At 33.8% G+C, this 25,068-nt stretch overlaps 1 protein-coding gene across 8 annotated transcripts in view; it reads left to right on the top strand.

The window, feature by feature from the left end:
- The window catches only part of SH3GLB1 (SH3 domain containing GRB2 like, endophilin B1), a 34,823-nt gene extending 10,559 nt beyond the window's left edge, over nt 1-24,264 (top strand). The window contains exons 2-11 of one of the 8 annotated variants that reach the window (XM_053214377.1): nt 182-323; nt 2,976-3,104; nt 5,240-5,373; nt 6,726-6,818; nt 10,344-10,430; nt 12,039-12,062; nt 16,168-16,257; nt 16,643-16,746; nt 23,203-23,428; nt 23,795-24,264. In XM_053214377.1, the coding sequence (XP_053070352.1) occupies nt 182-323; nt 2,976-3,104; nt 5,240-5,373; nt 6,726-6,818; nt 10,344-10,430; nt 12,039-12,062; nt 16,168-16,257; nt 16,643-16,746; nt 23,203-23,428; nt 23,795-23,902 (1,137 nt within the window). In that variant the 3' untranslated portion in view covers nt 23,903-24,264. The remainder of the gene's footprint in view (nt 1-181; nt 324-2,975; nt 3,105-5,239; nt 5,374-6,725; nt 6,819-10,343; nt 10,431-12,038; nt 12,063-16,167; nt 16,258-16,642; nt 16,747-23,202; nt 23,429-23,794) is intronic. The other 7 variants (XM_053214379.1, XM_027058684.2, XM_027058686.2 and 4 more) reach the window with 7 other exon arrangements.
- Nucleotides 24,265-25,068: the final 804 nt, after the last annotated feature.

Genomic DNA, 25,068 nt, shown 5'->3' on the forward strand with positions numbered 1-25,068 from the left:
TAAGAGAGGGTCCAGATTAAGAGGTATGGATAAATTTCTATAGGGGCAAAACACTCAGTGCAATGGTTTGCAAACAATTATTTGTATGTTTGGGAGTGTCTGGATTTGAGTTTTTAATTACTGATATAGGTTCCTAAAATGTGTTTGAGGTATATTTAATTTTTTTTATAATTAATAACAGTTCACAGAAGAAAAGCTTGGCCAGGCAGAGAAGACAGAATTGGATGCTCACTTAGAGAATCTTCTTAGCAAAGCTGAATGTACCAAAATATGGACAGAAAAAATAATGAAACAAACTGAAGTGTTATTGCAGCCAAATCCAAGTAAGAAACTTTTTACCTTTGTCTACCTTATTGACTAATCTCATTAAAGGGTACTGTTAGTAGGGGTTTTTTTAATATAAACAAACAAACAAAAAAGGTTTTGATAGCTATTAGAAAACAGAAGTTTTTGGTTTGTGGCTTTAGGGTCTATGGGTTTGTGTGTTGTGCTTTTGGTGAAGAAGAGGGTGCTAAACACCTCTGTGTACCCTCTGACAACTGGACTAACATCGTGTTTTTCATGCCTTCGTAGAATCCTCTTGAAAACTCAATTTCAGGGAGTGACTTTTAATTTTAAGAGTTAGGAAGGCTGTGAAAAAAAATTAACCTTTTTTTTTTTATATATATACAGGGGAATTGTCCCTAAATAATTAAGGAAAAATTATGTGAAAACTTAGTTACCAATTATTTATGTTTATGTTAAGTTTTATATTTTTATATAAATTATTCCATTTGATTTTCAGACAACTCTAAGGTTTCAGATCACCAATCTCAGTAATCTTCCAGATAAGGTGTACAACAATTGTTTATTAATTGCAAATCACAAGTTAGCATTTTATACAGTGTAGTTTAGCCAGTTAGAAGTGGAAATTGAACTTGAATTTGGTGTATTGACACCCAGTCTTTTCACTGTGAGCTTTACACAACAGTGAAGAACAAAGCAGCAAATGTTTTCATTCCCCTTTGCCCCAGTATTGTGACCATGTTGTGAAATTCCATAAGCTTACTTTTAGGTACTAACTTCCAAGGTTGAAACTTTATTGCTATTCTGTGAACCTGAAGCACTACACAAAATATTAGTAATTTTGTACATTTTACTTGAACTGTGGTGACCTTCTGAAACAGGCCTTTCACACTTTGAAGCCTGTGGTCTTTGAACACCAAGTGGTATTTCTTACTCATTTAAGGCTACTTAAATTATATACCATGGCATCTTAAAGAAGTAGTAGATATTTTGCCTTTTGTTCCTTGCTCTGTCCAGAGCTCCTCACGTAAGTAGTCTATTCTATATGTTTTTCTGAATGGCAGACAAACTCATACACAACTGGCAAACGGGAATTTCATCAGCATAAAGTTACAGTGGCTCATATAGTACAATTTTACATTAGTGTTTTAAGTCTGAAGTAGTAAACAAAAATTGGGTTTTTTGTTTGTGCTCTGACTATAAAGTTACATAGATTATGAGTGGTCAGGCACAAACTTCATTTTACTCTAAACCCTGTTAATTTGGGGGTACAATTTTCCAGAACCTAGAGTTTTTCAGAAATATTTATTGCATTATAGCAGAATTGCCCGCAGATTTTTTTAAGATTTTATTATGGTCCATTGATGCCCTAATGAAATGAACATTTAGTTTAAACATACCAAATGTTTTATTAACTGAATGAAATCAACATAGGATTCAACTTTGAACTTTTGACCAAATAGATAGAAATGCAACAAAGCTAAGAATCCCTCTCACAGTCAGAAAATGAAATTCTGAAATCTAGTTAACATCTTTTAAATGGTTATGTTTTGGACTGACTCATTAGGGTTTTAACCAATTTAAAGGTTTTAAAAGTCCTGCTTAAAAACTTCTGACACTGCTCCAGAGTCTACCACAAAAGCAAGTATTATTCCAGCAGCCTATTTTATGTATTATAATTAATGCTTATGCTGGCTCCTGAAGTGTTTGTTTTATTGGTTTAGTTCATTTTTTAAATTTTCAGTGCACTGTGTGAAGCTTCCACTTGTGGAGGAATTATCTGAGTTGCTTAGAAGGGACCTATTTATTTTAGCTTCTCTTTGGATTGTAAGTTTGATTCATAGTTCATCATTATTTCTAGAAACTGACTTTTTCTCATTTGTCTCTAAAATACCTCACTATTGGGTGACAGTATAGGTGTGAATGTCTTGTACATTACACTAACCAAGTGTTTATATTCAGATTTTACTGATTTTTTTTTCCTTTCCATGTACACTAGCCTTCTATTATTGCTTTTAACCTATTTTGTATTTTAACCTTAATGTTAATGTGAATACATGCTGAGAGATATATCTTGTACTTTAAGCAAAATTAAATAAAATTAAGCCAAGATACCATATTGCTAATCTCTGTCTGTGGCTGTTCCATGCCTAGATTGTTCTATTCCTTAAATTCCCATGCCTATATTTAGATTCTAGGAAAGAGAGAAAGCATGCGAGCAAGCAAAAGCATGTAAAGGGTATTAGAAGTATGTGACTCTTTAGTTCTTATAGGTGCCTTATCTCTATATTTTCATAGCTGGAAATCCCTGGTTTTGAAATTGAAATGAACATGTATTCAAAGTTAAAAATTAGACTGTGTATGAGTGGGACAAAGGCAACTTCATTAGGTATTAAGTGAATAACCAACTCTTTTAAAATCTCATAGAATACTCATCGTATGATAGTTTTACTTTAAGTATTTTTGTGCCAAAATATTTTACCATATTTTTAAAGTATAAGTTTCTTTGAGCTATATAATACTGCAACATAAAAATTAAAAATTCTGTTAAGATATGTACTTAGAAGCATGCTAACTTCATGTTTATTTTACAGAGTGATAAATGGCTCAGAGGGGAAAAAAACAACAATAAGTCTTTTAAGTAGTTTTGCTTTTTTGAAATCATTGATAGTTTTAAACCTTTCTCCTAGATGCCAGGATAGAAGAATTTGTTTATGAGAAACTGGATAGAAAAGCTCCAAGTCGTATAAACAACCCAGAACTTTTGGGACAATATATGATTGATGCAGGGACTGAGTTTGGCCCAGGAACAGCTTATGGTAAGCAAAAGGCAAAAAGATCTGCTAAGTTAATAACTTTCCTTTTAGATTTTTTTACTACTTAGAGACATCATTAACATTTGCCAAATATTAGTAGACTCAATTTTAACTTCAAATTTTTTATGTTTAAATTTCAGATAAAGTGAGAAATACAGGTGACCAGTAAATGTGTGCAATTCAATGTAATGTTTTTAGTATATATTATTCTGAGAATTCACATTAATCTTTTTAGATCTAAAAAGTTGAATGAATTAATTCCTTACTGGTACTGCCATTGAACCTTGCAACCTCTGTTACAGTACTTCTTTTGATATATTGTAATTTTGTTTACGTATGTCTTCTCTAGATGATTTCTTTAAAGCTTTCTTGAGAGCTTATTGATTTCTATAATAAAATGCCTGGCACATAGTGTTTGAACACATCACTAGTGCTTTCATTACACAATGATGTTGGTACCACAAAAATGTTAACAATGGTTATCTCTGGATAACTATTTGGATTACATGTTTGGATTACATTTCATTCTATTTTCTTCATGTAATTCAAATTTTCTATCATCATGCTTTATAGTTATGTCAGCTTTGCTGGTTGCTGTACTGACTTTTTAAATGTATAACTCTGAAGCTCATTATCCCTCAAATCTAATTTTCTCAGAATATGAGACTATTTCAGATTTCTATAGCATCTTTTCCTATTGTTCATGGCTAAAAATTCTCTTTATTAAGACTTCTGCAAGAAATTGGTCTTTATGTGGGTATGAAATGGTAGGTAAATGATTTTCCTCATATAGTACTGATTTATAAAATAGTTACTAAATTCTGGAGCAAAATGAACTTAAAGTTTTAGTAGTTACCTTTATGTCAGAAGGAAATATCCTAAATACTGTATAATGAATGGCATTAATCCATTGACTGTTAGATATGCAACTGAAACTTTTACATTGTGGTTTTCAAAATGTACTTCTTTCAGAAGTCTGAAAATGCTTAAAATTTTTATAGTTCTATTTCTAAATTTTAACTATTTTGCAAAAATTTTACACATTAAACAGATTTTTTTGTGCCTGCTTGTGTCAGATGCAATTAGATGCTGGGGGTCATAAAGGGCATCCAGCCCTTACCTTCATCAAGCTGAAGGCCTAGTGGGACATGAACATTCAAAAGGAACATTTTTTTCCTTTTTTAATCCACTTAGTTTGTTTTTACCCATAGTAATTCTATTAATCACTCTACCCTGATCATTGGAATTGCACTTTGTGAATCTATTTATTAGTAATTGATAGTAGCTAACAATTGAGTATTTCAGGCATTGGGCTTAACACTGCACAACATATTACTTCTGTAAATCTTCAGTTATATCCTACTTACAATATAAATTATCTCCATTTTGAAGACAAAGAAACTGAGTCTTAGATTACATAATTCATCCATAATCCTACATCTAATAATTCAAATGGAGATATGTATCCAGACATGGCTCTCTTAACTACTGTGTTATATTATCCTCCTTGCCAATCAGATCTGATCTCATGCTAACATGGAGGAATCAAGATCCATAGAATTAAAATTTATTAGAGGTAGACCTGGGAGTAGAACCTTGGTCTTGTGGTTCCCTTTCATTTGCTCGATTTTCCACTGTACTTGTCCTATTTAAACATTAAGGTATATGTGTTACAAAACATGGCTTTTTCTTTAACCTAAGATGCAAATTTATACTATTATTTAGAGATACTTGAGGCCCATGCATTAATATAGAAACAGAAGACAAATTTTGACTTATTAAAATATTTTAAGCATTAATGCTTTTCTAAACATACCTCCACTGTTTGAGCTATGACCGTAAATACTTTTTAGTATATTTATTCTCTTGTGTTCCATTGGTTGAATTGGTACAATTAACTATGGTATGATAAGGACTTCACCTTTGTCATTTTTATTTAGATATTTATAGTCTTAAATTTACCTTTTAAAATAAAACTAACTACAGTTAATTCTATTTTATTTTTTACTTAAGTAAAGAAGTGACAACTAACTTTAAAGCAGATCAAATTGCTGATTTTATTTTCTGACATTACCAGAAAATGGTAAAAAAAGAAAAAAAAAACACAAAAAACCAAACAACACTTTTTTCCTTTGCAGGTAATGCCCTTATTAAATGTGGAGAAACACAAAAACGAATTGGAACAGCAGACAGAGAGCTGATTCAAACATCAGCCTTAAATTTTCTCACTCCTTTAAGAAACTTTATAGAAGGAGATTACAAAACAATTGCTGTGAGTTGGAAAATGTTCCCTTTTTTTAGTACAATATTAAGATATATAATTCCAGTTTTTAATGAATAATTTACCCTCTTATTGATCATGTAGATGTAGCAGATTAGAAAATTTAAATAATCTAGCTAGGTGCATATCCAGCAGAACACAAACCTAACCAAAATAAAGGACTCTTAAAGATATGTACTCTATTTTTGTGTCTCTGTAGTGTTATTGAGATTACTTTACATCAATTCTTGTCCATTACCAGCATTAAAATTTGTAGAGAAGTTCCTGGAATTATTATAAAAATATGGTACAAAATATCACGATAGTATAGACATGTAACTATTCATTTAAACTGGAAGCAAAAAACCTAATTATTGGAAGCTATATTTCTGGTTGTTCGACTTCCTGTTTTTTGCATCCCTAGAAGCTTCTTATCTTCTCTTCACACAGCTATGTTTTATTGCCAAAGAAATAAATATCACCTTCCCAAGCCTAGTATTATTTTTTGTTTGTTTGTTTCAGTGATGGAGAGTGGAGATCTAGGTGGATTTTTTTCCTAAGATTTTTGCAAGATTATTCTTTATTGTAAATACTACTTTAAACTTTAATTTGCAGATTTCTTATTACAATTTATTTCAGAAACTCAGTATGTTTACAATGAATTTGTCTGGGTAAAAAGTATTTCACCTGAGACAAAAGAAAAGCTACCAAGTTGAAAGATGATTTAAAAGATTAAATTGTCAATAGGATGAAATTTGATATATGAAATCTGGAATTCCACTTTGGAGTAGTAGAACTGCATTCACTGCTATGGCACATTAAGTGAACCTGCGTAGTTCTTAAAGTAGATCACTTAAGGTATCAAGAAACTTTGCCCTAGGCCCATATCTCCTTTATCATAGGTATTTCCTAGATAGTCTGTTCGAAACATTCTCATCCTGGACAGTACTGACATTTTGAGTCAAGTAATTCTTTGTTGTGGGAGCCATACTGCATTGTAGGATATTTAGCAGCATCCTGGCTTCTACTCAGTAACACACCCACACCCCCAATTGTGACAACCAAGAAGATAGAGCAAAATATTTCCTGGAGAGCAAAACCACAAGATATTAAAATTAATATTTGTTTGTTTCTGCCATCACCTGCCATCTTTCCCAGATTTTTCAAGCATCTAGAATGTCTCCATTATTTTAAAATTGAAAACCATGAGAAAAAGGAATCAAGTGTCACTTCATAGTCAATTTTGTAATTCTAGATCTTTAGCAGATGATTCATATATTTAATGGAGAATAGTACTTTAAATGTGTATGCTTTTTACTGGACGTTAGCATCATTAGCCTTTTTTTTCTTTTCTATATTTATAGAAAGAAAGGAAACTATTACAAAATAAGAGACTGGATTTGGATGCTGCGAAAACCAGACTAAAAAAGGCAAAAGCTGCAGAAACTAGAGCCTCAGTAAGTAGTATTTTTTAATAGAAAAACATTCTAGGTTGATAACTTTAAAATTTGTAAAATATTTTACTCCTGTACCATGCAAGCTATAGTTAATTATGAAGACTAGACTATGACTTTTAGTGTTTTTAAACAAACTTACCAGAGCTTAATGCATCCAAATCAATGCAGAATAGTTAAATCAACAGGTAGTATTATTTCAGCAATATACCTGTTGCTAAAAAATAAAAATTGTGAGAGCTCCTAAAGCTGTATCATGTTCTTTAAATATCATCAGTAATGTTAGAAAATATTCTTTTGGAAATAGGGTTATTATCTTTGAAATAGAAAAACAAATAGTAATTAAGATTAGAAAGAATCAAATTTGAGATTGCTTGTGTGTGACGTAAAAATTAAACTGGACTCCTTTTCACATGTGAGTCAAACTGGCTAAAGGAGTTGTCACCAAGAATTCCAAAACCATTCAAACAGTGGCAGCATGGACTCCCAGGTGACTATTTTGCAGGGGAGGAAACTCATTTGGATACATAAGTTCTGGTATATTTTTCATAAAATCAACCTCAGTTTAGTCTTTTTAAATAGAGTGGGTTTATATTAAATGTAGTAATTTAATGATTTATGTATGTATATATTTATAACTTTATTGAAAGATTTTATTTATAAGCTTATTTAATCTAGTATTTATACTGTTTATATTTCCATTCCAAAGATTGGAGACGTCAATCAGATTTGAGATTTATGCCTTTACGATAGTACAATGTAAACCGGTCTGAATTTATTAGAGAAGGCTAACAAATTCTTAACATATATTAAGGGATATGTTTTGTTAAGAGGCATGACATTCCCCCTGCCTTCTGATCCCAACTCAACTACCACTGTCCTCATCAAGAACCATTGCCTTAAGGAACATAAACCACAGTGCTGGCAGAAGTTGACTGTGGCTCTCTTGTTTTGGGAAAGAAGAGGTTGACATTTGGTTTACAGTGAAATTTAAAACTGGTAAAATTGGTATTGGGTTGTGATGTCTTATGAAATTACCACAAAACCTTATATGAGCTGAATAAATTTTTTTCTAGAAAAATTTTTTTCTAGACAGCTCCTCTTTGGAAGACACTGTATTAGTTACTGCTGGAGAGCTATCTTTGACAGAACATTGAATCCAAATTCACTGGCTATTTCACCTCAGAATTTATTATGATGTCATCATCAAGAACACCCTAACTTCCCAAAACAGGCTTTTTGCAGAATAAGAACTTTAAAAATGAACATTGTAGGTGGCAAGAGACTCTAAATTAGGATTGGTTTCTAGTTGCTAATAAAAGATTTATGTGGTAAAGTATAAATTGATTTTTTTAAGGTACTAATGTCATAATCAGGAAAAAAAATGTTAAGATAAATAAGGATCATTTGGAAATAAGTGTTTGAACCAGAACAAAATCTCTTTATTCAAAATGCCTACATGTGCCCAATAATGATTGTGGAGTGAGAAGAATACCATTGTCAAGTGTCAGTACAAAACTTTATTTTGTAGTGCTTACACAAGCACTATTACGGGATAATGACTGTGTCTACTTTTTTACCTGAAAAAGTTCCAGAAAACTCATAGATTTAACACTGTAAAGGTCCTTTAGTTATTCGAAATTATTTTGCCATTGCTATTAAAGTTTGTAAGAACTAAATATAATAGTAAACAAACTTTGAGAGATGTTTCCTTTTGATGTATCCAGAAAAGATCTTGGCAATTTTTCTTTACTGAGTATTGTTGAGGGCAGAATTTTTCCATGAGAAATTACATTTAAAATACCAAAGAGTATACAAATGACTTTATTGAACAATTTTATTTTTATACAACTTTTCTAGAATTTATATATTACGTAAAACAAATTTAACTATAGCCAAATATTTAAAATGTTAGTCCAAACAGAAATTCACATTTCCTGATTTTAGTTGTGCTCTTTTCCCCTAGATAACCAACTCCTTTTTCTTCCAACTTTATAGCAGTAAGTCTGAAATACTTTAGAAAGGAAAAGTCCTATTAGTTTGTTATTACATAAAACCTTGAGGCATGCCTATATTTTGTGATCTCTGGTGGGGTTTGTTTTCTGTATTTCTCTTCTGTTTACTTGAAGAATACAGAAAAATAGAAACCACTAGGAATTTGCGGGGTTTTTTTCCTTCTTTGACCCATTTCCTCGTTCCTAGTTGGCAGCTTGAAGAGGTTATTCTAATCTCAGAATTTCTTTGATTTCACTTTATAAATCTCCATGTATTGTTTTGTGAGTAGTTATTTCTCTGCAAGTAAGGTTTGGGACCTGTGTACCTGAAGACTTTTTTTTTTTAGCTTGTTTACTGGCTTCTTGTGACCTCTTTTTCAATTCTGTATTTATCAAATGCTTATTTTGTATAACATGCTCTGCTGAGGAGTTCAGAGATAAATAATGCAAAATTTCTGCTGCCCTCAGTTCACAATATAGTACACTGGATTGAACTTTTTGATGATGTTAGCCCTATCAGTGAAATATTTATGCCTGTATACAGTATTGCTACTTTACTAACTTGTATTTTATTAGTTAGCATGTTGAAGAATGGTAACGCAACATCAAAAGCTTTTCTCAAAAATATACCAGTTGAGCAGAAAGAAAACCTACTTGAATGTTTTATAATGAACAGAAACACAGTTTTGAAAATATTCTAAAACTTACATCATAAGTAGCAAAGGCAAATAAAATTTCTGCATTTAAATTATAAGGCACTTTATATAAGGCACTAAATAGCTTTATTTAGTCCTATATAAATTTTTTAAAATTATTTTAGACTACTGTTAATGGGAAGAAAAAAATCATCTGGTTTCAAAGCTAGTATTTCGAGGTTTAGACCTCACTTTTAGGTATACAAATACAGAAAATACATCTTCAAATAACACAGTATTATGAATGTCCCTCTGCCTGCTTAAGCATTTATTTTCACAGATGTCTAAATCTTTAATCTGTAAACTGAGCACCATCATATTACTTTAACCTTAATGTACACATATGAGAATTTAAAGCTTATTAAAAATATAAGGATTGACCTGCCTTTCATATTTCCTTAGGGTATGCCAAGACCTGGCTGAGGCTGACTGAAAAGAAAATGTGGTTAAAGGCATCATATATTCATAAAATAGAAATGATCTTTGAATAGGAAAATTGTGGGTAGGCAGAAGGGCTTTCATAGCTGAAAATTTAGTAAAAATTATAGGTAACTGCAGCAGTTTTTAAAGTGATGTTTCCTTAAATGATTCTAATTTAAAATCAAGCATCAACCATGTTTTTTGTCTTTAAAAATTTGTATCTTTTGGAAAATTTTGAATAGGCACCACTATGTGACATTCCATACAGCAATATAGTTTATTGTGGGTTTTTTTTCAGTAGAAGACCATTTTTCAGCTCTCTTAATACTTGTTTGTGTGTTCTTTATTGTGAAGAAGTAACTTGTTTCACTGTGTTCATTGGTATAATGTGTTCTTTGTCTCTTACCTATGCACTTAAGCAACTAAACTCAGCTCGCCTTGAAGGAGATAACATTATGGTAAATTTCTCTTACATGCTCAACTTCCTGCATGTAAAATGGCTGAAGGTTTGTTGGCCTACTGTGTTTTCTACATCCTCAGTAAAGTGCCTTCTCTTGCTATTATCTGCATGTAAAAGTCTAAAGTAGTCGAAGCCATGAATTCATTAGTCCAGCAAAAATCACAGGGAATACTAGCTGAAGTAATATTGGAACTTGAAGAAAAGAAATTGTGTTCTAATTGCCAAATATTATTATCTATGCCAAATTCAGGTTTTAAAATATGAATTTATATATAAATATATAGTGCCTTTTATACCTAGTAATTAAGACATTAATTTGGCTGGCACTTTGCATTTTTACTTTTAGCAAAGAAAATTAACAAAATTTACTTAGAGAAAAGTGTAAGGTATACAGATTTCCTTTGTTTCTTAGTATCTTTGATGTTTACCTTAACTTTCACCCAAACTCAACATTGAATTAATTTCTTCAGTTTCAGGCCAAGACACTCCACCTCCCCCTGATATTTTGGGTATTTTTATAGTAGCAAGGCCCATTCCCTATCCATTGCTAATTTACTTTGGAAAGCTTCAGGATATTAATTAATAGCCTTGGGTAAGAATTGGGAATGAGGATTGTTCTATATATGTTGAGTCTGGCTTGAGGAAATTTTTGAGATGTTAGTAATTTTTAATTTTTAACAAAATGGAAATTCATAAAATCTGAATATAGCCCCAAAACTCATAAACATTAGCCAATAAAGATTTATAGATGTGGTGTTTGGCATTATACTGCTAGATAAATTACTTCCATAGAAGTGACATGGAATCTGTAGTACAGTTTATAATAAATTCACAGTCAGCTGTTTTTATTCCATTAGCATTGAGCTGAAGGGGGGAAAATGTCCGTGTAATCGGAAAGTTTATGTAAACAATATTTAAAATGCATTTTTGTTGTTTAAACTACTATGATCACCAAAGCCCTGGCTAAATCAGGGCTTTCCTTAGATAGCAAGAGAATGCATTCATTTATTTCCATTGTCCTATTTGTAGGTGAATGAAAGTATTAGACTATTTCAGTCATTGGTAATTGTCTATAGATCATAGGTTTTCTTTTATTTTAGGTAAAAGTATCCTAAACAGTTAGCAAGACTATGTTCCATTTATTAGGCATTTGTGTTACTACTGATGTCATCTACTTATATGTGTTTAACTCTGGTATTTTTAAACTATTTCTCAAGTATAATGTGCTCCACCAGTGGCTATATCAATGTTCACTGTCTATTTATCCTTGCTTTATTTTAGTTTCCCAAAATTCTAGAATTTTAGACCTAAATGAGAAATTAGAAATTACTTAGTCCAAACCTCTCATTTTACAGATTAGAAAACTACAACTAAGAGGGGCTAAATAGTCCCAGTTTTGGAAAACTATTACTCTTATTAATTTATAAAATTAGTATAAGATTCAAAAATTAACAGTATTGATACATATGAAGGCATACTTTCACAGTATATTAAACTATACTGATTCACTATTGTGTTAATGTGACTCCGGAAAAGGAGAGTGTGCCCTTTGAATTTAAAATAATTACATTTTTCTATACTAAGTTGTAGAAAATGTTAAATTCCAACTTTCTTTCATGCTGTATATTTTTCTCTAATTTTTAATGCTGGCTAGATTTGGGCAGAGGAAGTGACAAAAGTAAGTAAATTATTAAACTACAGAATTATGAAACAAGAATTTAATTGTCATTCATTCAGTAAATATTTCTTGGACAACAGCCAATAGGATAGGGCCAGTGACAGTCTTTGTTACTATATCTTTGTTACTTATAAAATCTGAAAATTATTATAGAAAGCTCAGATCTCTTTGGCTAGTCGTAGCTCCACAGAGCAGTAGAAGAATATTACAGAGATGTACTGTGCACACACACTCTGATAAATACTAGATACATGCTACATTAAGTAGTAATATTTGCAGTGCTTGCCAGGAAACAGTGTAAATACTTGGTTTACTTACGTGACAATTATGTAAAATATAGTTTACGCCATGTCTTGTATATTCAGAGATTGAATATATCATATGTCACACAAATGAGTTTCCTAGGTAACCAAAGCTTGTTCCTCCAGCACCAGAGCTAAGTCTTCTGTCACTTTAGTTGAAAACAGTTTTAAAATAGTATTTTACTGCTCCATTAGGTAAATATAGGATAGCATGTATTTAATTTCATTTACAGTTAGGGTCACTATTATAAATGTACATTATTGTACTGTATAACAATTAGATCTGTTGTTTGTTTTTCAAGTATGTTGTCTCCTCCCTCAGTGTTGGACTGTCACTTAGAAGCCCCACATGACTGCTACTGCTACTAGTAGGCCCTCTTTCTGTATTTCCATTTCTCATTTTATCTAGGCTGGGAAATAATAAGCAAGAATGTAAGGAATAAAATTATGACTTTAGGCAGATTTGTTTCAAATGCTACTTAAGGTCTTCAGAAGCATTTTTTATTTACTCCTCATGTTCATGCCTACCAAAATTTGACCTCCAGATGAGGACAGTGCTGGAGATTAAGGGCCGGTGGTAACTGTGGCCCCTATTTTTTTTTTTTTTCAAACTTTAACTTTTTATTTTTTGACTTTGTAGGAATGCTGACTATACAGTCTGCTCCCTGAATAGGTTATGGGGTTTTGACTCTATGAATTGGAAATTCAGTATGAAATGCTTGACTTCTTCCATCCTCTATTGTGAAATCCATTTGTCAGCTTAGTTATGTTTCTGCCATGGCCTCTGGTTGTTCCTGAACCTCTAGCATGAAAAGAGGGCAGAGTAACATGGAAGAGAATATAAGTTGAACAATGAAACCAGGGTCTCTTCCACTCTGGTTAGCAAACAGATACACCAAAAAATCTCTGATACTGCAGTCTCTGTGAGTTTGGGAAATATGTGATCTATACAATGGGAAGAAGCCCATGAAACAAATATTTATAGTGTGTGTGTGTGTGTGTGTGTGTGTGTGTGTGTGTGTGTGTGTGTGTAACTTAAGAAAATATATCAAAATGGATTTAGGGAGATTTTTTTCTTCCATACTCACTTCTGTCATTTTTATAATTTAAAAAATATATAATTTTAAAACTTCATATCTTCAAATGTTTTAAGATTTAAGCCTATAGAAAAAAATAACACTGAACAAAATTTCACAGCAAATGCCTCAAAAGCATAACCACCAAATTTCTAGCTTCTAGTTACCCAGTCCTGATATCACAGATCAACAAATTCTTGCCCTTTTTCCAAGTTACATCCTAAAAGAGTTCTTCTTGCTTCCCTAACCCAAGTTATGCTGTCATATACTCTGGCAGGAAAAGGTCTTTCCCCTAGAACTCTTTGTCTTAATTGTAAAATTCGTCAGGGAATGAGGTCTTCTGGAGGACAGAATAAAAACCCTTAAATGTTTAAAGAAAGACAGTTCTTTCTTTAAACCCTTTTTATCTGTCTTTCTAATAGGGATCATTCTCTTCCTAAGTAAATGATGCCAAACCTATTTTAGATACCTCAGCCTTTTATATTAATTATTATGATCATTATATGTGTCAGCAGTAGAGATGGTTTGGGACGTCTGACTGCAGCTACCCCAGGCATACACTGAAACTTGTTCAAAAAATGGGATTCATTTCCTTCCTGTCATTTACCTTTTCTAAATACAAAGTCTGAATTGTTCAAAGAATGACTTCCTAGGCTTTGTAACATGGTGCCTTTCTTCATAATGAAATCATTCAGTTTTGCTCAAACACGGAAGACTGATCTCTTATCCTTTGTGAGATCATTTTATAACTTTTTTTACTCAGTGTCCTTAACTAAAACACTTCCACTTCATACTCAGACTTTCCAGTCCCTTAATCTATTATCTAGCTTACTTGTTTACACCTTGTATAGAAATACTGCTATTTAGTAGGCTTTTCTGCCCTTTCTACTAAAAGCCATTAAATCAAATTGTACTTTCAGTAGTCTTGTTTACTTCTGAATTTCATTTATTTTGGGTTTATTATGGTAACTTCTTAAAACCGTTTTGTATTCAACCAAGCAGAACAATAAATAATGCAAATGTAACTCTGAAGTGATTGGTTTTCCTTAACACTTTACTTAGGAAGAATATTGATTGATTCTTTCCTTCTCCTGGGACTTTTTTCTGCTTCATACTGGCTTCTAGATGAAACTTGTAACTTCAGCTCTGTTATCAAAGCACCATGCATTCTGGTTTCAGCCAAGTAAAATTTAATTTTAACTTTTGAATTATTGAGTAATTCAAGCTCATTTCCATAAATCCAATCTAGTGGTCACTTCTTAGTCACTCTGCCAGGTCTGTTACCAGTGGGATGAAAATGATTATAGCAACTGTTGACTGGTTCACTAGGTTAACTATTGCCACCAAACGTTGACGGAGAGGAAGATGGGATGTGCAAGGAAAAAGTTTAGACCTAGTTTTTATACTTACTACAGTCTTAGAAATATTACTTGGATAGGTGGGGGGAGCTATTTATCCTGGAGAGGTAGTATAACATAACAGTATTAATGATATTCTCACCAGTGATGATTCCCTGTGTGGGATAAGCTGAGTATTTTGAGTGAGATGTGAGATTTTATTTTTCTCCTCCTCACTTACTACCAACCAACTCTGGCTAAAGGTTTAAGATGTTTTTTATTGAGTATTTACTATTTTTATTGAGTTGATTTTTTAGTGAACTATTTTGTCCCAGCACTGAACCTGTATGAGAGGGTTGAAGCTAGTAGTAGTGGAGTGCTATTATATACACCTCTTTCCAGCCATGAGGTCAGTGACTTCACCTTGGTAGCTTGAAATGATGTGTGGTTGGAGTATTTGCACAATGAAAATCAGCACATTAGAACTCCCCCAACCCCAGCTAGTTTATCAGCACACTACTGATTAAAGGTCACCCATAACTTGCAGAAAAACCCTAGTACATCTTGTAGATAATAGTGATGCTTAAGCCATATAAAATGCAAAGTTTAGAAAGAAAACTAAAAAGTCACCCCTTATGCAAAAAGAGTTCCTTCTTAAGGAACCTAAGAACTATATGCCTAGAAACAGTATGTTTGATAACTAAACATAAGAGGTTAAAATCTAGGGCACCTGAGTGGCTCAGTCTGTTAAGCGTCTGACTTCAGCTCCGATCATGATGTCATGAGTTCAAGTCCCACATCAGGCTCTGCGCTCTCAGCTCAGAGCCTGCTCCTGATCCTCTGTCTCCCTCTCTATCCCATCCTCCCTCAAATGCTCTCTCTCAAAAGTAAACAAACATTAAAAAAAAGAGAGATTAAAATCTTACGGCTTTACTCTTAAGTTTTTTCATTTGAGATTAAAGTCTATCTTTAACTTCAAAATAAATTAACCATAGTAATAATTGAGAATTTTTTCAAATATACTTCTAAACTAATATTCTTAAGATTTTATAAAATGTTATGACCTTTATATTGACATGACAAAATACATGACAGTATATTGACTGTCCCATAGTAGTGTTTCTAGGCTTTTATGTATATGACATTAAGCTTTGACATTAATAGATTTTTTTGAGTCAATTAATGGTAAGGAATACATTCTATCTAGATTGAGTAATATAGAAAAGCTGAGGTGTAGAGTTCAGGGAACAGTTTAAACTCAAAGCAGAATGAGAGCATTGCCAGCTCATCATTCAGGGTTTACCTGAGAGATTTGTAAACTGTCTAAACAAATGTACATAAAACGGACTAAGTCATTAAGCAAAATTCTAAAACTATATTCCAATTTAAGTCTGAACAGGAATTGAGAATAACCCAAAGTGAATTTGATCGTCAAGCAGAGATTACAAGACTTCTGTTAGAGGGAATCAGCAGTACGCATGTGAGTGTTCATTAACTGGAAGTTTGTTTGAAACAGAAGACTTTGATGGTCCTAAGGCACTTTGAGGGGGGAAAACTGAACTTCTTTTTCAGTCACTTATCAAGGAAAATTTAAATTGTGGCACTTTCCAAGATACATGGAGAAATATTTTAAATTTTTGTTTATACTTCATCACCTAGTTCTCCCACTATCATTTGTTGGCCTTTATTGGCTAACACGTTTTGTTCTTACACTGCTGACCAAGGTCAGTCTCAATAAGCCTTGTAGTAGAATGCTAGTTATTGGTGTTTTGCCATGAGTATATGTCGTGCTTTCTTGCCCCTTGGAATTTAACACTTTTAAGTAGATTATAGAACTGAGAAGTAACTGAAACTTTCCTTTACAGGCCCATCATCTCCGCTGTCTGAATGACTTTGTGGAAGCCCAGATGACTTATTATGCACAATGTTACCAGTACATGTTAGACCTCCAGAAACAACTAGGAAGGTGGTAATTTCCTTTTCACACATAAAACTCCTGATAAGAGAAGAAATTCAGATTTTTGCATATGAACTAATGATAGAGGTGAAGATTCAAAGAATTAAAGGCTTGTGTTAGCTTGCTTAAAATCAGATTTTTTTTTTCTTAAGGAAAGTAATTGTCAGACTTGTGAGGTAGCAAAAACATTTTGAACTCTCCTGGCACCAAAAGTGTTTGAAGTTCACTTTTCTGTGCAATTAGTTTTTTGCAATTAGTTGAGGAAGATTAACTAGTTACATTGACACTTAATTTGCCCTTAGAGATCAGCTAGCTAATTTATACTTATTCATTACTCACTTGTTCACTGCTTAAAAAAAAAAAAAAAAAAAAAAAGTTTTGGAATAGTCTGTAAGACCTCAAGCCCATTGATGTTGTTATTAAAAATCATATTTTAATATACTTTAAAGCAAAGTGATAATGTATAACATGCATAGCTCAGTCATTCATTCATCAGATATTTATTGAACACTTGCCATATACCAAGCACTGTTCTGTACTCTAGGATTATATCAGCACACAGAACAGGCAAAATTGCTTACCCTTATGGAGTTCACATTGTAAGGTTACACTGGAAATAAAATGATGTATAGGACAAACATGGTGTCTACAAGGTCTAGATGGAAATACCTAGGTATTTAAAGTCTAGCTAGAAATAAAGGCCATTGGGGGATGGGCCAGATGGCAAGCGGAAAGGTAGAAGTGTAGGTTCCTGCAAGGGACGTCTAACTGTGACTCAGGTGGGTCTAGCAAAGTTTCACAAATGAAATTATTTTAGTGGAAATAATTTAGATGAAGAAAGAGGCAGGGACAACAAATATTCAGACAAAGGAAGAACACGCATGTAAAAAGGCCAGGGAAAAAGAGTAGTGTGGCAAGTTCAGGGAACTGACAGTAGTTCGTTCTGGCTAGAGTGTACATGGTGTTTGAGTTAAGGAATGGGATGGTAGATGAGGCTAGATGAGTGAAGCAGGGTCATGTCACCAATGTCCTGTAAAGTAAGTAATAGTAAGGAGTTTAAGATTTATATAATGAGAAACCATTAAAGCAGGGAGTGGGTGATACATAATATTTGAAGGAAAAATATCAAGAGAAGATAATTTTAAGGAATAAGGTGGGGTTTTTTTTAAGTGGATTCAATATTCTTTTCTGCATAATCATTTAAAACTGGGCTTAGAACAATATTAGGCACATCCACAAAACCAATTTTAGATCTTAAAAATGAATCGTGGTCTGATACCATTGGTTATTCCAATAGGATTTACAGAAGATTTACACTTCTGTATATTTAAAGTTTTGTTAGTGGTGTTAAATACCTGAAAGCAGAACACCACTTTATCCCCACATCGTTACAACTATTTTAAGCCCAAGAAGCCTTAGTACTTTCTTTTCACTGTGTCCTGATACAGCAGAGGGGTTGCTGTTGTTACCATCTATACTTGCACTCTGCTTAAAGCCATACAAATGCTTGGAACTCTTCCATCCAAACAAAATGCTAGTTATTGCACTTTAGGGTAAGCTCAGACATTACCGTGAACTGAGTGCTGCTGTTCTGGAGAAGAAAGCCTGCCCTCAAAGAATTAGATTACTGGTAAGGACCAGTGATAGAGAGTGGGGGAGGAGGAGAGAGTTTAAAGTCTTTAATGTTGCAGGTTATGCTTTTTAAGAGTGTATAGAAGTATTCAGTTGCAGAACTTGACAAATCATCCAATTCCATGCTAATTCAGAAGCTATTTCTGAGAAGTAGAACCAGGTTATAAGAGCAGTGTTAGTAGCAGTAGTAGTAACTGAAAACAGTAGTCATTTAGGAAAGGCTCTAGTTGTCCCCAGGCACTCCTCTAGACACCTCATATGTAATGTTACAGTCCTCATACCTGTGAGGGTGGGTACCATTATCCACATTTTACAGATGAGGAAACAGAAGCACTAGTCACAAGGCTAGCAAATGTATTTTACTTTTAAATAATTAGAAGGTTTTAATACATCAAGCTACAGTAGCAGAAAGTCTATAGTTTTTAAAATATCAATAAAAGTTCTTAGAAGGTAAAAATGGTCTTTCAGGGTTTTTGTTGTTGTTTGGTTGGAGGGATGGGTGTTGGGTGTTTTTCTTTTTACCATTAATTCCCCCAAAGTGACATAGGTAGAGGTCAGTGGTGAACAAAGGTTAATTATACTAGTAAATTTGAAAGTAAAATTCCATAGTTAGAGGCTTTAAAAACACGTGTGTATAAACACACTTATGTGGGGAAAGAGAGGTTTTTTTTTGTTTTTAATCTTCAGAAATGTGTATATTTAACCACTGCTGAGGAACTGAGTTCACTGAGCAAGAGATGCTAAGAAATGTGTTCCTAACTTTATAGTAAAACCTGAATTAGAAATTAGTTCTTTTTGTCATTAAAACCCTATTATCTATCAGAGAAACATTTGCTTTTAATTTTTAAAAATGCACTATTCCAGGCATGAAGAAGGATACAGCGTAAACAAAACAGAGCAAATCCCTGTCTTCGTTGAACCTACATCTATTTGGGGGCAGAGGGAAGTAGAAAATCGATATGGCTGTGAATTACATACTACATTAGAGGGTGATAAATGCTGTGAAGAAAAATAAGTGGAGAAGTGCCTTGGTTAGGGGTAAAGGTTTGCACTAGTTAGAGAAGACAGACCTAAAAGATGAGAGGAAGCAAACCATGCAGGCATCTGAGAAAAATTGCTCCAGCAAGTACAAAACCCTAAAGCAGGAACATAGCTGTAATGTTCAAGCAACAGTGAGGAGGGCTCGGCTGGAGATGAATCGAGAAAACGGGAGAAAACGAAAACGGGAAGCTGGGACACATGGGGCTTTGGCCTTTATTCAGAGGTGAGAAGCCTTTGAGGGTTTTGCCCTGAAGAGTGAAAGATTCAACTAGCATCTAATAGGACTATTCTTGCTGCTCTGTTAAAGATAAATGCTAGAGGGCATGAGTGGAAGCACACAGAACTGTTTGGAGCTGATTGCAAACTTTTAGCCTATCCAGTCAGGAGATGATGGTGGCTTGGATCATGGTGAATGTGATAGATGTGGTAGAAATGATCAAACCCTGGGTACATTTTAGAGGTAGAACCAGCAGGATTTGCTGACAGACTTCATTTACATAGGGCTCAGAAGAGTTAAGAATTATTGCAGGTGTTTGGCCTGTGCAACTGAAAGAAGGGAGCTGTAGTTAATTAAAATGGGGAATGTCACAGGAGGAGGAGGTTGGGGTGGTAGATCACCCCAGTTTTACACCAGAAGCCCAATTTTAGACATAATGAAGTTTGAAATGTCTATTAAACATCTAAGTGGAGATGCCCAGTCTTAGGATATGCAGGTCTGGAGTTTGGGAGCTAAATTAGAGATACAAGTTAGAGAGTGGTCAGCATATCAGGGATGTTTAAGTCTCAGACTAGATGAAAGGTAGTAAATATAGGCAGAGAAAAGAAGAGGGCTAAGGGCGAAACCCTGAAGTACTCCAGCACAGCTAAGGAAGTGGTGGTAAGGAATGAACAGTAAGGTAAGATATAAACCAAGAGTGTGGCCTGGAAGTCAAGTGAGGAAGGTACAGGAAAGTGGAGGGAAAGGATCCACTGTGATCACTAGATATGTCAAGTGAAGTGAGGAATGTCAATAGACCATTGGATTAGAACATTGAAGTCCTTGCTGACCTTGACAAGAGTAGTTTTGGTAGAACAATAGGGCCAGATCATGTCTATAGTGTAAGAGAACAGAAGAGGAGGGACTATGATGGTAAGTTTAGATAAATCTTTCAAAGGAGTTCTAGTGTAAAGAGGAACAGAAAAATGAAGTAGTAGCTGGAGGAGAAAGTGGGTCTCGCAGATTTTTGTTTTTAAGATAGGAGAAATCAGAGCATGTTTGCAAGCTGATGAGAATGATACAGCACATAGAGAAATAAGATAGCATGGGAAAAGGAAGAATTGCTAGCGTGATATCCTTGAGAGGTAAAAATGAGATTTTGTGCACAGGTGGAGAAATTAGCCATAGAAGCATAGACAGCTCATCTGTAGTAAGAGGAGAGATGACCACAAACACGTAGATGTGTCCTGATTGTTCTTTTTCCTCTCTGTGAGAAAGGAAACAGCTCATCAACCGAGTATAAGGTTAGAGGAGAAATTGCTAGAATTTTGAGGATGGATGAAAGTGTATGAAATATTAGAAGAATGGAAAGTGAATGGACTTAGAGAAATGTATAGTAATTGCTAAGCAGCATTGTGGACCCACTTGAGGTTCCTACTCATAAATTGAGGGCAAGGCCAGACAACATGGTTTTGTACTTTTCTCCTCTCAACAGTAAATAACATGGATACTGAGTAGGTTCATAGATTTTTACCAAATGAGTAATTTAAAGTGAGGAATATAGGAGATGAAGACATATGCAAGGGAGTGATTATAGTAATTACCATGGCCATGAAGGACGTATTAGTAGGACCATAGATCCACTATAGACTTGTTGGAGAGTACTGGGGAAAAAAAAAGGATGATGGTCAGACAATGGGATGTTGGAAATTATTATTGCAAGGGTTATAGTTTTTGGAATTAATGAGGTCTAGATGAGGCAGTAGAAATGGGTGGCTGAACTACAGGATCAGGTACAGAAAGAGAAGATACCATGGATCTGAAAAGGCAAAGTGTTGGAAGAATTGTCTCTGTGGATATTATAATCACCAGGTGAGATACAGTATCTGTGAGCCAGGAACTAAAATCTTGTAGAAATGGAGAAGGGAATGAAACATCCATAGATGATGGCAACAAGAGATGATGAGTAGTAAAGAGTCAAATAACCTGAAATTCCAAGATTTGGGCGAGATTGGTTAGAAGAGTGTAGAAATGGTAATGAGGACCATACAACTCCTACTCCATCCACTTGTAGACTCAATAAGTATGAAAAATAAACACAAGCATAAGAGGGTGAAGGAAGGTTTAGAGAAGAGGTTATGAGACTAACGAGAATTGTGTTGTTGGCTGACTGATTTCCAGATGGCACAGTGGTCATAAAGAGAAGAAGGAAGTTGTGTTTTATTTAGGGATGAATTTCACCCATCTTACCAGATGAGACCTTTTATATTTATTAAAATTTAAATATGAATTTTCATAGGAAATTTTCAACCTTAGAAATGGCTGGATGAGAATGAATATAGGCCAGCCATTTGATGCTCTTTTCCATGTAGTATTGGAGAAACAGTAGCTTTACACTAAATGGAAAATTTTAATTATCTTTAAAATATTTACAAGCACATTTGTCACAGAAATTTCACTAACTTCTTTTTAAAAAAAAATTTTTTTTTAATGTTTTATTTTTTCGAGAGAGAGACAAGAGTGTGAGCAGGGGAGGGGCAGAGAGAGAGGGAGACTCAGAATCTGAAGCAGGCTCCAGGCTCTGAGCTGTCAGCACAGAGCCCAACACGGGGCTTGAACTCACGAACCGTGAGATCTATACCTGAGCTGGAGTTGGACGCTTAACCAACTGAGCCCCCAAGGCATCCCTAGATTTCACTAGTTTCTAATAAAACTTTACTATTTTTCCCCTACAAAAAATACAAGACAGAACGAGCTTGTGAAATTTGCCCTATTCTCCCATCGAGTCTTCATTATGGTAATTATTACTCATAACATAGTATTTGTATGTCCATGTCCTTCCCTTGTGTATATGTCCATAAAGGAAGGGTATTGTTTCATCCTTGTGTCTTTAGCTTGTGGTAGTGATGTTGGACATGTAGATTTTCCATAAATATTTGTCATTTGAACGAATAGGAAAGTGTGATTGGATCAGTTTTATAAAGAGAGTTTGGTTATTCAAATATTTCTCAAAGAATTAACTTGAGAAGACTTCACTCTTGTGGTGGTATCTAGTATAGAAGTGTTATTCATTGATATTTTTATTTAACAATTCATAAAGGCAAGAAAAGATTAATAAAACATACTAGTAGAAGTTTTTTGGAAGTGTTTTAAGGATAAACTCATTTTTTTCTGGAAATAGCATGTTTTTGGGGGGGGTATTTTGTTTTTAAACTTCAAGTTTATAATTGTAAAGACAGCTTTGAAAAAAAACTTCCAAGTACTTATATTTGAAAACCACCTGCATGGGGCGCTTGGGTGGCTCAGTCGGTTAAGCGTCCAACTTTGGCTCAGGTCATGATCTCGCGGTTCATGAGTTCAGGTTCCACATCAGGCTCTGTGCTGACAGTTCAGAGCCTGGAGCCTGCTTCAGATTCTATGTCTTCCTCTCTATGGCCTAAGAGGCATAAGTTAGTTAGGGTACTTTGCTATTAAAATATCACATCTGTAAATCTTTAGCCAAAGTGGAAGTTGGTAGAAAGTAAACACTGCCACCAAGTGGCGGTATTCAGAAGCTATAGTTACTTGGAAATTGATAATTGGCCATTTTTTTCCAACAGTTTTCCATCCAATTATTGTAACAACAATCAGACTTCTGTGGCACCTGCACCATCTGCTTCATCAAATGTGATTGGTTCTTCTGCCTTGACTTCAACAAGTGGTCTGGTAATCACCTCCCCTTCCAACCTCATTGACCTTAAGGAGTGCAGTGGCAGCAGGAAGGCCAGGGTTCTGTATGATTATGATGCTGCCAACAGTAGTGAATTATCACTTCTGGCAGATGAGGTGAGTAATATATGGGTTTAAGAAGAAAACTGTATCATAGATTGACATACCTTCTAGTATTATAATAAAATGCAAATTCTTTATTACGTCTTGGGAAATAGTTTATCATGAATGCTTTCATAGATTTAAGATGGTTATATCAACATTTTATAAAAATTTTAACTACTATTCTTTAATAGAATAGCACAGATTTAAAGTTTTTAACTGCTAAATAACTAGAAAATTTCTAAAACTGCCTCTAATAAAATCCTTTATCTTTCAGCAAAATTAATAATGTTTAAAGAACTTTGATAATGAATAGCTTAAACAAGTTACAAATGTTTATTTTCTAACATAGTTAATAACTGGAACTATTTTATTTTGTAGGTGATCACTGTGTTCAGTGTCGTTGGAATGGATTCAGACTGGCTAATGGGGGAAAGGGGAAATCAGAAGGGCAGGGTGCCAATTACCTACTTAGAACTGCTCAATTAAATAGGTGGACTATGGAAAGATTACCCATCATGACACCAGTATTTATATATAATTAACTCTGAATAAAGCAGGTTTAAGTATCTTCTATGTTAATGGTCTTAGGAGACTGAAAAGAAATACCAGCCATCAGAAACCAGACTTTCTGCCAGTGAAATTGCATGGTAAATATTTCATTACAGAATTTATGTTAGTGCTTTCATGCCAAGAATGTTTTCTTACAAAATTCCCTTTCTACTGAGTTTCACTAATAAGCAGCTTCTACTTTTGAGCTCCAACTTAAAGCAGAAGAACTGTTTTCTACTGAATTTTTTCATTAATGGCAAGCTTTTTCTTTTATGTAAAATAAATTTATTGTGAATTGATATCAGTGACTCATTTATTAGGTATAATTTAATAGCCAAAGAATAAAATTAAAATTTGTTTTAAACTGTTGGTTTTAAAAGAGCTCTAGGGTATAAGCCTCTTTTGTGAAAAATATAATATTTCTGAATGTTTCCATAAACAGAAATGCAGTTAATCTACCATGTTTACCTTGTTTTCCAACAGAAATGGAGTGATTTCAATATTGTATCTTAATGGTTTATTTTGGAGGTTTGGTGTGGGGGGGGGTGGTTATTAAACACTACTGAATGATTTCTTTTAAATTTAAGAACAACTAGTCCTTGAAATCCTTGAAAAGGATTACCATATTTCTCTGGTATGTATTTCGTTAAGGTTCTAAAACATCTGGAGCAAGTTCAATTTGCTAAACAATGCTTTTAAGATTGTTTAATTGGCACAATTTAATGCATAATCAGAACTGGATCTGTTAAGAACACATTTCAGTAAAGAGAATGTGTTCTTATGGAACAACAAATTCTTATCAAAATATTGATTAGTGCAACTACACTCATTATAGAGGAAAATTGCATACAAACAATACATTTTTGGTTACTCAGTTTACTAATAAAATTTTGAATATTTATTAATGAACTTAGGTTATCTTGATCAGGATCTCCGGTTGTGAAACACACTTATAGTCAGAAAATTGCTGTTTGGAGCATTGCTATGAATCAGCAGATTGTTTCCATGTTAGGACTTCTGCATTCATTCTCATTCGTTCATTCATCAAACATTTGTTTGAGGGCCAGGCACTATGCTGATCAGCTGGGGATACTACCCTGAAC

The sequence above is a fragment of the Acinonyx jubatus genome, chromosome C1 (assembly GCF_027475565.1).
Source record: "Acinonyx jubatus isolate Ajub_Pintada_27869175 chromosome C1, VMU_Ajub_asm_v1.0, whole genome shotgun sequence".
Lineage (NCBI taxonomy): Eukaryota > Metazoa > Chordata > Mammalia > Carnivora > Felidae > Acinonyx > Acinonyx jubatus.